This window comes from Emys orbicularis, chromosome 8 (assembly GCF_028017835.1).
Source record: "Emys orbicularis isolate rEmyOrb1 chromosome 8, rEmyOrb1.hap1, whole genome shotgun sequence".
NCBI lineage: Eukaryota > Metazoa > Chordata > Testudines > Emydidae > Emys > Emys orbicularis.
Window position 1 is genome coordinate 98,007,191 of NC_088690.1, and position 12,817 is coordinate 98,020,007.

General features: G+C 42.6%; 1 protein-coding gene across 1 annotated transcript; it reads left to right on the forward strand.

The window, feature by feature from the left end:
- Window positions 1-241: 241 nt before the first annotated feature.
- SPRY4 (sprouty RTK signaling antagonist 4) lies at window positions 242-1,141 on the forward strand. The gene has a single exon (XM_065410181.1). The coding sequence runs from the start codon at window positions 242-244 to the stop codon at window positions 1,139-1,141; it is 900 nt and encodes a 299-aa protein (XP_065266253.1).
- The last annotated feature ends 11,676 nt before the right edge of the window (window positions 1,142-12,817 follow it).

The window sequence follows — 12,817 nt, forward strand, 5'->3', positions numbered from 1 at the left end:
AGAGCAAACCAGTGCTAGTACGAATCCCGGCTTTACACACGAGCAGATGCTTTATCTCCACTTGAGGTGTGTTTGGCTCATAATCACTTCAGCACAATAGCTGCTAGAGCAATGAGCCCTCCTTGGACTGGGAATAGTGACAATGTGAGTTAATTTGGGAACCATTCCCCTTTTCCCTTCTCTTTTTCAGGACACTTAAAGCAGTTTTTTCCCCCCCAAGTGGTGAAGGACACTCTGACCAATGGAACCCCGGATTCCCCACAACATAACTGTGGTCCCAAACTCCGTCATGGTACAGCCGTTACTGGACAGTCGGATCCCCTATGGGAGGCTGCAGCATCCGCTCACCATCCTGCCTATTGACCAGATGAAGACTACTCACATTGAGAATGACTACACCGACAATCCCAGCCTTGCCCAGCTGGCAGCACAGAAGCACCCCCGAGGCCACCATGAACCTGCGCTGATCAGCCAGCACCTGCAGAGATGTGAGCAGGATGTCACCCACCCCTGGATCTCTTTCAGTGGGCGGCCCAGCTCCATCAGCAGCAGCAGCAGCACGTCTTCTGACCAAAGGCTCTTGGATCACATGGTGCCGGCCCCTGTGGTGGATCAGTCCTCCCCGAGAGCGGTCCGGATACAGCCCAAGGTGATTAATTGCAAACCCATGGATCTGAAGGGACCCATGTCTCAGGAGCTTGACAAGCACTTTTTACTGTGTGAAGCCTGTGGGAAATGCAAGTGCAAGGAGTGTGCCCTGCCGAGGACTTTGCCTTCTTGCTGGGTATGCAACCAGGAGTGTCTCTGCTCCGCACAGAACCTGGTCAATTACTCCACGTGCATGTGTCTGGTGAAGGGAGTCTTCTACCACTGCACTAACGAGGATGACGAGGGTTCCTGTGCAGACCACCCCTGCTCCTGCTCCCAATCGAACTGCTGTGCCCGCTGGTCTTTCATGGGTGCCCTCTCTCTGGTCCTGCCTTGCTTGCTGTGCTACCTGCCAGCCACGGGCTGCGTGAAACTATCCCAGAGATGCTATGACCAAGTGAGCCGGCCTGGATGTAGATGTAAAAACACAAACCGTGTCATCTGCAAGGTGGCGCTGGATGGCAAAGCAAGCAGGCCAGAAAAGCCTTTCTGACCATTTGGGGGGGGGGGGGGGGGGGGAGGGAGGGCAGGGGGATATGAGAAAGGTGGAAGAGACACCAAAGGGGAGGTTATAATCTGTGTTCTGAGGATAACATGTGTTAGCCTTTTGCCATCAACAGAGAAAGCCGAAGTAACTATTTCCATAAACTGAAGCACTTTGGGTTATTCAGGGTTTTGGAATTGATTATCTAAAGTTAAACAGAGGGGGCCCAATGGAGGAGGATTCTTAATACTTTACAGAGCCCAGGCCGAAAATCAACATAGACCACAGAGTACAGCTGCTTAAAAAGTCTTTTCACCATCTGGTTCATAGTGCTGGCTGCTCGCTGTGCCTACATTCAGCAAGAATAATTAACTATTAGCTTGGCAGGCACATCAGCAGAAGGAATATTCATTTTCATTCATAAAAGAATAGTGGATTCAGAGTAGGGTGGGTTTTCTTCCTTTTTCAACTCTGATTTGTGACCAGCAGCCTGTTGAAGGTAAAGGGTTAACCGTTTTCTCTCCACTTGACTATTAAAAGGGCCAGTTGAGTACAAAGTAAATGTTTTCCCAAAGCTTTTTCCTTCCCCCTTCCAGAACAGATTTTGAAGCAGAAATAACTTTTTTCAAATCACTTTCTATAACAGTCATTGCCATGTAGGTATATTTCTATTCCTACCCCACCCGTCATGTTCCCCTTCTGATGCCGATTTTATTTTCTGACAGAGGTAGTGATATGGAATCGCTCTCCCCCTCACCTCGCCCCAATAAGAGGACTATGGGCATAATGTGTTCTTCCCGACTCCCCTCCCCCATGTCAATTTCTTTTGAAATTGTACTTTGTCACTTTGCTAGTGAGCCTAAGTCTGTAGCCTCAGATGTCACATTTAGTAGATTTTTTTAAATGTATTATTACATCAATAGGAAAACTTTTTCCAAGGGGCTTTGAATTAATCTGACTTCTGCATCAGCATTTGCTGAGCAAGAATCACACTACAGAAGTCCCACTAAGCTGAGAAATTTGATTTCCCCCCCGCCCCCCTCCTTTCTCAAACTGTAGTAGCAAGGTCAAGAAAAACTGAGCACAATACACATGTACATATTTTTTTTAAATGGATATCAATCCAATACCTGTTCTCATGGAACAAGCTCTTCAGATCTACTTTGCTGATAATATTAAGGACACTTTTTTTTGGCAGAATGACATTTGCTTGAAGTATTTTTTTCCTTCATTTCTATTGCTGCTGCTCAACTTTTGCCTTTCCTGTATAATAGTGTGTCTTTGTAAAGTGTAAATAGAGAAATGAAAAAGTGTCTATTTTAGTGTTAATGAGTACTGGGGGAAGTCAAGAGTGCATCTTTATAGAACCTTGCCCTTGGTTTTCAGTAGCTGATGATCATAGGCTTTGTCTGTGCACTCGTACAAGGGCCAACTCTGCACTTCCTTATGCTGCAGTAACCCCTTTCTCTTGACAACTGCAAGGTGCTAAACAAAAAACTTTATCCTAACATGCAACAAATCAAATAGATAGGTACTTGTTGCATGCTGAAAGCTGATCTAATCTGTGTGTGTATATATTTTTTTTAATTAGAGGAAATGTACTCCGTAAATGCACAGCAATGACAGAGAAATGACATCTTTAATTAGATAAGCAATAGGCAAAGCTTATGTAGCATTTTCCAGAAATCACATTTGTTTGGTTGTGATACAATTGCTGTTATGTTTTTTTCAAAATGTACTGATTGGAGCTTTTTTTTATTTTATTTTTTACTTAATTCATTTACGAGCGGGTTACTTTTTTTAAAGTTTAATTGTAGATATTTATTATAAGTGGGGGATTGTTTTTTAAAAAAAACTTCCTTTTTTATATTTATAGCATTGGCTGGCTTGTTTATGGTAAATCATAGAAAAGGGATACTGCATCTATGTTACCAGATACTGATTTCTGTAGCTTACCCTCACCAGGAAGATACTGTGTGTGCAGTGAAGGGGTTTGTATGTTTAATCTTGCACAAATCAGAGGGAACCTTGCAAAGAAAAAAGAAAAGAACCCCAAAGTGGTTGAACTGCTGGTTGAATGTATAAGGCATTGCTATTTAATGGAATGATCTATCATTTTCTTAAAGTATAAATGGACTAAAAGATGCAGCAACAAGCACAGAGATCTAGATCAGCTATCTTCCACCTTGAACATATGCAGCGTCCAAATGGCCGCTATCTATACATTTTCTGTTTACCCCAGGCCCTAGCTTAGTGCAGCAGAGTATCCTAGTGCAAATTTGCAGTAGAAATTCTGTTGGCTGGCTGCATATTACTGCAAGCAAACGTAACATTCGAATGGTCTCCACTGTGCCACTCCACACTTGTGTGCACATGTAAACACACACACACACATACATCAATTCCATATTTTTACATTCTCTTCTAATGAAGAGGACCTCCAGCAACTTTTACTTTCATTGTACATAGTTGTAAACACCTATTTCTTTGTTGGTTTCTTTAATATATAAATTCTGCTATAATGTAAGCTGAACCCATGCTGGAAGACTGTAAAGCATTAGTGGATGTGTTAGTGCAGTGGTAAATGTAGCAGAATGAAGCTCCTTGTATTCTTTGAGTCCCTTTGGTGTAGCAATCAGTCGGCATGTTTCACCAGCTCTTTGCCTGAGGCATAGCAACAAAGTTGTTGAGCTTCTTGCATAGCATTCAAAAGATTCTGGGTTAGACCAGGCGAGAGGAGCCTTGACAATATGACACTATTCCTTTAGATGCCTTTGGCTGCTGTGCTGAAGGAGGGTATTTTTCCAGCCAAAAACTAGTTTCCCCTTTTTCCTCCAATTCCCCACCCCTCACTTTTAAGGGACATACTCCCACTTTGATCTCATGCCACTCCCGAGACATAAAGCATACAGGGACATTCTAATACGCCATCTAAAACTGGGCTAGGCTAGAACCACACCTAGTTTGCATAAAATAAGCTGCCTTCCTCTCATGCAGAGACAACAGATCCTGACATGCAACATGGTCTGTCATCCCTGCAAGCTCCCCCTCTCTCTTAGGGCATGTCTATACTACAGGGACTCCAGCAGAATAGCTATGGCACCACTGCTATGCCAGCATAGCGCCCAAGTGTACATGCAGCCTATAGTGATAGAAGGGATTTTTCCCATTGGTTTAGGAACATCACCTCCCCAAGTGATGGTAGCTAGGTTGAGAGAAGCATTCTTCTATCCACCCTACCTGTGTCTACTTAGGGGGATTTTGTCAGCATAGTTACAGCACTCGGGCATGGCTGTTTTACACACCCTTGAGCACCATAGCTCTATCAACCTAAGTATAGACCAGGAGAATGACTGCTGGCTAGGCCATATAAGTATGAACTCTATTTAACAATCCCTCGGGCTACTCTCTGGTCATGTTGGCACAGTGCCAGAGGGAGCTGGCTCCTATCCTCATGAACACAAATGGGAGTAGGGCGCCTGCTGAGAGGACTTGCCCATTTTGTGCATCCTAGAAGAGTTTTTATAGTTTGCCTCTTCTATGTACCCACTGCAGGGGAAGCAAAAGTATTCCCTCAGAGGCATGCTATGGTGTGAACAGAACAGTGCTGTAAAAGGAGAAAGGGAACGGGATTTGGCACAACACTTAAGTTTTACTGTCTTTTGGAAGCAGTTTCTCATTGCTTTTAGTAAACTAAAATCTCTAGTTTATTTCCTCAGTTTCTGTCTCTGGGAATTTTTTCTTTCTTTCATGGTATGAAAAGCTGTTCAAGGATTCCCTCCCCTACCAACCAATCACCTACACACACACACACACACACACACACACACACCCCGAAAGTTACTACAGAAGGTTTCCTTTGTATAGAATATTTATTTTGAAGCTCTATTTTAATAGTATTTATTTTAGAAAGTCTACTATTGTAAGAGTTCTTCTGTTTGTGAAGAAAAACAAGTTAAAACTGAATGTACTGATTTAGAAATATATATATAAAAATATATATTGTTAAATATACAAGTGACTCTTTGTGGTTTCTTTAAAAAGGGTGGTTGTTTTTTTTAGCATTTACTCTAGAAATATGAGCATGGCCCAGCAGTTTGATACCATGTAGGACTGGAATGTGCAAGTACTTCTAGAACCTGAATTGCATCAATCATAACAGCTCACATCTCCCTCATGGGCACCAGTTCATAGACTCAGCAAGGTCTTTAGGAGGTAAGCAGCAGATTGAACATTTAGATCAGAATCTACTACAGTTAATGATCTTGCTTTCTGGCTGGGAGCCTGAAACTGTGACAGTGCAAAGCTCAAGTAGAATCCTGATCCAAAAGTATCCAGAGGCTGAAATAAAGTTAAAGCCGCCAAGCCTTTTTTCCCCCACTCTAGCCCAAAAAACCCCCAAACAAACCCAGCCACATGAATGAACACACAACACACTTCTATATTTGATCACTATGTCACCACAAAGATCTCGGAAGAGAATTCTGAAAGCTTAAAGCAGACAAGCGAGTGGACAATCCAAACTTTTTTGGATTCGACTTCCTCTGGTCTCCCCTTTTGTTTATTTAGCTTAGCTTGTTCAACCCTCCCTCATTTTTACACACAAATGAAGCTGAGGCAATGTGCTACAACGATAAGACAATCCTCTGTCAGACTACTTTTTAGTATTGAAATTGCTTTCTATGTCTAAGTTGAGTAGACAAGTGAATAAGTTGTGTTCAATTAATGCCTCATCAGCCTTCTAAAACTTTTTTAAGCTCTAGGGAACATCCTACGTGCCCATTCCCTAATCTTCCTTTATTAAAGGAAGTGTTTAGCTCACCTTCAAACAGTGAGATGGCAAAATTTGCATATGATACAAAACTACTAAAGAGAGTTAAGACCCAGGCAGACTGCAAAGAGCTACAAAAGGATCTCTCAAAACTGGGTGACTGGGCAACAAAATGGCAGATGAAATTCAATGTTGATAAATGCAAAGTAATGCACACTGGAAAACAATCCCAACTATACATATAGAATGATGGGATCTAAATTAGCTGTTACCACTCAAGAAAGAGATCTTGGAGTCATTGTGGATAGTTCTCTGAAAACATCCACTCAATGTGCAGCGGCAGTCAAAAAAGCAAACAAACAATGTTGGGAATCATTAAGGGAGGGATAGATAATAAAACAGAAAATATTGTATTGCCTCTATATAAATCCATAGTATGCCCACATCTTGAGTACTGCATACAGATGTGGTCACCCCATCTCAAAAAAGATATATTAGAATTGGAAAAGGTTCAGAAAAGGGCAACAAAAAATTATTACAGCTGCCATATGAGGAGAGATTAATAAGATTGGGACGTTTCAGCTTGGAAAAAAGATGACTAAGGGGGGATATGATAGAGGTCTATAAAATCATGACTAGTGTGGAAAAAATAAATAAGGAAGTGTTATTTACTCCTTCACATAACACAAGGACAAGGAGTCACCTAATGAAATTAATAAGCAGCAGGTTTAAAACAAACAAAAGGAAGTATTTCTTCACACAATGCACAGTCAACCTGTGGAACTCCTTGCCAAAGGATGTTGTGAAGGCCAAGACTATAACAGGGTTAAAAAAAGAACTAGATTAATTCATGGAGGATAGGTCCATCAATGGCTATTAGCCAGGATGGGCAGGGATGGTGTCCCTAGCCTCTGTTTGCAAGAAGCAGGGAATGGGCGATAGGCACTTGATAATTACCTGTTCTGTCCATTCCCTCTGGGGCACGTGGCATTGGCCACTGTTGGAAGACAGGATACTGGGCTAGATGGACCTTTGGTCTGACCCAGTATGGCTGTTCTTATGTTCTTATTAGAATGATACGTTACATGACCATCCAACATCTTGACAGAGGAAAGGTCAAGATGGACAGGGTCAGTCCATCGGTGGTGCTTAGCAACAGTATGGGAAAAGAGCCCAACGCACGAGTGGCAAACCTTTCCACTGTGGCTACAGGTCCATTCGCCAGATGGAAGTTGAAGCATACTCTGCTTTCTGGCTCACCTGCAGGCCTCAGCCTGGGCTCTCTGGTGGCTAACACCTAAGCACCAATTCAAGGGCAAATAGGAATCCTGCTCCATGTTTCCTCTGTTACCCTTGTCCATCATTAGATGTCAAACCATATCCCATCTTCAACACTATCCCACTGTGGCTTAGGCAGACCATGTACCCTAACTCCTGTTAATGGAAAGGCAACCACTGGCAACATGGGGCACATGGAATGGGATGCCATGAGAGGAATAAAATACCACAAGGATCCTCCAGTGATTAGACCCTGCTGTCCATCCCCAAGAGCTCTGCTCTCAGGGGACAAACAGCAAGAACAGTTCAGTTGCATAGAACTACCCCCATGAGACACAGGAAGCCTCAAAGGCACCAGCAGCGATCCAGCAGCATGGATGCATTTTAACCTCTGATTTTTATTTCAGTGAAGTTACAGATACACTGCGCACATCAAAAGAGGCATTTGGGGGACACGTGGTGGTGCAATCAGATGAAGTTATGGCCCTTTGGTTTAGTTAATTCCTGCTCCTGTGTGCATTTAAAAATGTGGTTGATTTAGGATATTTACAGTGAAGAGACAGCAAATTCATAGGTACTGGGGTGTGTCCTGCTCTGTCAGTAGGAAAAGGCTTTTGGACAGGAAGGATTCATTTTCTTCTTTCAAAAGGTTAGGGACACATAAAAATCAAGCTTTTTTAACATGGCTACAGCTTGGTCTTTAGTATAACGAAGCTGAATGCAGGCTTAAATCACCTCAGCTGCAGAGAAACTTTGCTGAGACACAAGGGCTCCTCTTAACATCCAGCCCCCCTTCTCCCCTCCGGTGCACTGTTTTCATTTCACAGCGTGTAGCTGTGCTTTTGCACCAAACAATTGCAAAGTAAGTTGACTTTAAATGTACAGTCATGACTAACTGGATTAACATAAGCAGACAACTGTGTGACAGAAGGATGGAGGCCGGAGGAAAAGCCAGCAGGACTCCCCCTCCCCCACCAGTTTTAAAGTTTATTCAGCCAAACTTTAATACAACAATATGTCCGTGGCCTGAGGCAGGTGTAATTTTCATAATTTATGGGTCTCTGAGACAGGAAGAAAGCTCCAGGTTTTATTGTATTTTGCACGATAAATGGCATTCCAATTGTCTGTGTGTTATTCTTTCAGGCTGCGCTGTCTGGCAGGAACACAAGTTCTTTCGGAACCCACCTGTGCCTGCCACCCTCAGGCACAGGATAATTATGAATACATCTGTATGTGTTAAGCAGGAGATGATTGAAAAACTCGCCTCATTTCCCCATGTCATTAGAAGACACTTCCTGTATTGACATGTATATTAACACTCAACAGCTACAGGCTTGAAATAAACTCCCCTTACTCCCCCACCCCCCTTAAAATTCTTCCATTTTTATACTTTCCCCTCCCTCTCTGCACAGATGCTTTTCATGTGGATACATGTACACTTGTTGCAGCAAGGCGCTGGCTGCAGAGACAGAAGAACAGCTGTCCCTTGCTCTTTTAACATACATAGGTACACAACCCATGGGACCAGGGACAGAGCATCCTACTCTGAAAAACACCTGTAAGCAGCCTGGCCTGTCTGGCACATGGCCAGCCAGGCAAAAGTACTGGTCAGAGGCAGTTGGCACTGGAGTGGCTGGGTGTCTGCAGAGATCTGCAGAAGATGCACAGCACCCTGACCTATTTTGCAGCCAGTCTGTCCCAGTCTCTAGTAGGTTGCAGATTTGGCTTTTGAATCTAATTTGTCTAGCCTCCAAGCGTTAGGGGAGATCTCTGCACCATGAACAAAGGACAGTGAGAATCAGTTCTCTGGGGGGAAAGCTGAGCTTTAAATAATTATTATTGCATTAGTGTCATAGCACCAGGTTAACAGGGCAGATACTATGCAAGCTTCCCACACATTGATATGGCAATGGCATCAAGGTTAGTGCTGTGACACTCATTCGGCCGCACAAGTAAAGGTTTCCTCTCATGTTATGGATTTTGTGCTGCGGACAAAGGTCAGTTTGGACTAAGAACAATTCACCAAACTTACCAACTGAACCAGGATTCAAACCCAGATCTTCATAGGTGAAATAGCTCAGTCAGTCACTGTGTCCCTGAGCCCAAGAAGACCCTGCATATTGAACCTTCCTGGGCATTTAGAAACCTCCAGGGAGTACTATGCTACTCTTTCTAAAAGAGTTGTAAAGACCTTACAGTGCCACTTGAAATACACCATAGGTTAGAATGCAGTAGCCTATAGTGAACCAGCAACATGCCAAACGTAACATGTTGGTGATCATAGAAGCAGTGTTACTAGTTTATACCATTGTCTCCAAAAAGTGGTGCATTGTTTCCTACGATTTTATTTATTTTTTTCCCAAAGAAAAAATGTAAAGGAGCACAAATTCCTCTGCTAAGTGCAAACATAAGAACTGCTAGGTGAAATAACCAGGTTTTCACAACAGGGTTTCCTCTAAAGACATTTTAGCGATAGAAAATGACTAACCAGCTGCACTATAAATATCAGAGGAGGGAGTACAGTCTCTAGAAGCTAGAGCATGGAGATGAGTGGGAGTAAGTGTAACCCACACACCTCCTGGGTGTGGTGTTCTGTCCCATTTAGTGGCACCGAGACCACTTAGAGAGCGTTAAATGAGTCTGCTCTACAGCCTTAGCTAAGAGCCAGTTGGCTTTTAGTTCATGCAGTAGAGGCTCATGTACTAAGCTCCAGAGGCCCCAGGTTCAAACCTGCCTGCCGCCAACCGGGGTCTGTCGGTGTTACACAAGGAATCCTAGGTTCCAGTCTTGCCTCTATCACTGATGCTCTGTTTGGTGCCAGGCAAATTACTTAAACTCTTTGCACCTGAGGATCCCCAGATATAAAATAGGAACAAAAACTGATTTCCCTGTCAGGGGTAGCGTGTTTGTAATACACTATGAAACCAGATGAGAAGTGCTACGTGTTGCTATATTATTGTTTAACCACCTGAGAAACAACCAGGCTCGCTGCAGCTGTTCTCTGTGTAACAAACCCCATCCAGATCTGCAACAGATCCAGCCCAGTCATACAGGTGATTATGGTCATATGGAGAAGGGGAATAAATCAGTGAAAAACCTCCTTCCATTGCTACTGATCTATTAGCTGCAGCCCTGTCCCCCATCCGTGCCTCGTTTCTGGAAGCAGCATCTACCTCCCGCTGACCTTGGAGTGCCAGCTAGCTCAGTAGTGGGGATAAGCTGCTCCCCAAAGGCAGGAAGCACTCAGGATGGCAACACAGTCAATCCTGATCCACCTTCTGGCTTACTACTTAGTTGAATGGTGTGGGGAATGTTCCCCAGGCATTGGACAGTGAAACCTCAATCGCTCAAGAGTCCAATCACATGTAAGAATATAGACCAATGAGAACATAAGACAGTGGCAATAATGTATAATGGTTAAAGAGGTTATTCCAAGAGTTGGGACATGAGCTGTATAAGTCAACTTAAGAAAGTATTCGCAGCACTTGTAGAGGGTGAAGGACTTGACCTTTAAATCATATGAAACTGGACCAAAACTAGAGGGGATTCTTTGGTCGAGGATATGAGAACACTTTGCAAATACAAGTAATGCTGAGAAGAAAACACACTGAACTTTTCTTGAAAGTTACCAGCCCGGCCAGAACATATAAATCTGAACCCTGGTAGAGTTTGGCATATTGATGTCTTGTTCATAGGGCTTTTGAAATGTTAATTGAACATTTACATTTCCCCAGCTGGAAGTTGGCCAAAGGAATCTTGTTGATTTTATGGGGGAGATGTTAGGGTGATAATCCAAAATTAGTATCTATTTTAAAAACATTTTTATTACATTTTCAGTAACTGAGCAACCCCCTCTGTGCTCCCCCCCCCATCTCCAAAACCATCAGTGCAGGGTGATTATAAAACAAGGGGACATATACATTACGATGCTATAACTTTATGTTACAAAGCTGCTATGGCTTGAAAAAAAAGCGTGGGATTTTTATTTAATAGGAAGTGATGGGAATATTTACAGTTGAAAATGCGAGGCTAGTGCCCAGAAAGAAAGAATTGAATAGTCAAGGTAAAGAACAAGAACCAGAATAAAGGTATAAACATGATTCATGATCAGATATGATCATCCAGGCTGGGTACAATATGCCCAACACAAAGTCATAAAGATATAATTCAGCAGGCCCTATTAAAATCTAATGTCACATTTGGCCCAATTCAGCAAAATGCTGAGCACTCTCAATAGGTGTTGAGTACCTTATAGGCTCAGACTCAGCATAGCTCTCAGGTTTACAAATGTTGCCAGATCTGGTCCTATAAACACGGATTATATTTAGCGTTGCCAACCCTCCGGATTCTCCTGGAGTCTTCGGGAATTAAAGATTACTCTTTAATAAAAGATTATGTCATCTGATGAAACCTCCAGGAATACATCCAACCAAAGTTGGCAATCCTAATTTTATTGGCTCTAGCAAAACCAGCCCTTTCAAATTTAGCTCGTTCCAGCATACGGTTAATCTATTGCTCTTTGTAAATAGGATACAAATATTCTCCACCCCCTGTATAGAGACACATACACATTACGTTATACATATGTAATTAGGCACACACATTCATTTTGTGTAAGGAGACATAACTTGCTGCTAGTCCACTTAGTGAACAGTTTCTACTCTGTTTATATTGAAACCTGATAAGAAATTCAAGGCCTGGTCCTCCTGTGCCTTGGGAAAGTTATTTTTACTGGCTGCAAATTGACATTCATAATGTACTGCTGATACTGAGAACTTTCGCTCATTCACCTCTCAAGCTGCCAGGTCCCAAATACTCGAAAGAGGGCCACGAGCAGAACTGCGGCACAGGAAACTTTAAATTAGTGTGGCTTTAGTTCCATAACAGACATACCAGTTTCTCTAACTTTAGTTTCCTGAGTCAGCCTTTCCTTTGTAAATAATTCCTAACAGAGCCAGCAAATGCCAAAGTGGTGTGGGATGGAGTTAAATCTGGGGTAACGAGAGGGGGAAATCCCATGTAATGATGAGAGTTGGGCTCCACTCAGATAAATCGAAGGCCAATATACATCACACATATAAAAAGCCTGGCTTTTTGTGAGAGTCAGACAAATGGTTTAGATAAAGATAAATTGCCTTTACATTTTGTTTTACTTCTTAATGAGAACTCCTGTGTGACACAGTGAATCACTGGGCTCTTCCCTTGAGAGCCATAAAACTTTAAAGATCTCCATCAAAGAGTTGAGAGCAACAGCTACCGTTCAGGGGGCACCTCTGTCTGCATACAAAGCAAATGCTTCCTATTCAGAAAATAAATTAAAAGGTCAAGGCAAAGTATTTCTAAAGTGGAAACTCAGTTTTAAAGATTTGTTTTCTGTAGCTTCTATTTCCATGCAAGGTCTGGGGAAAAGTGATCCTGGGAAAGTTAAATACTCTGTGGCTTAGGGCATATCATTTGAATAGAAGAGCAAAATTACCCCGAGGATAGTACCATGAACACGTCAAAATGGCATCAGAGCAGGAAGCAGGATTAAAATATATATATTTTATTTTGCTAAAGAAAATATTCTGAATAGATTTTAGGGCCCAACTTTTCCAAAACTGAACATTGATTTTCGATTGCCTCATTTTCTGGGT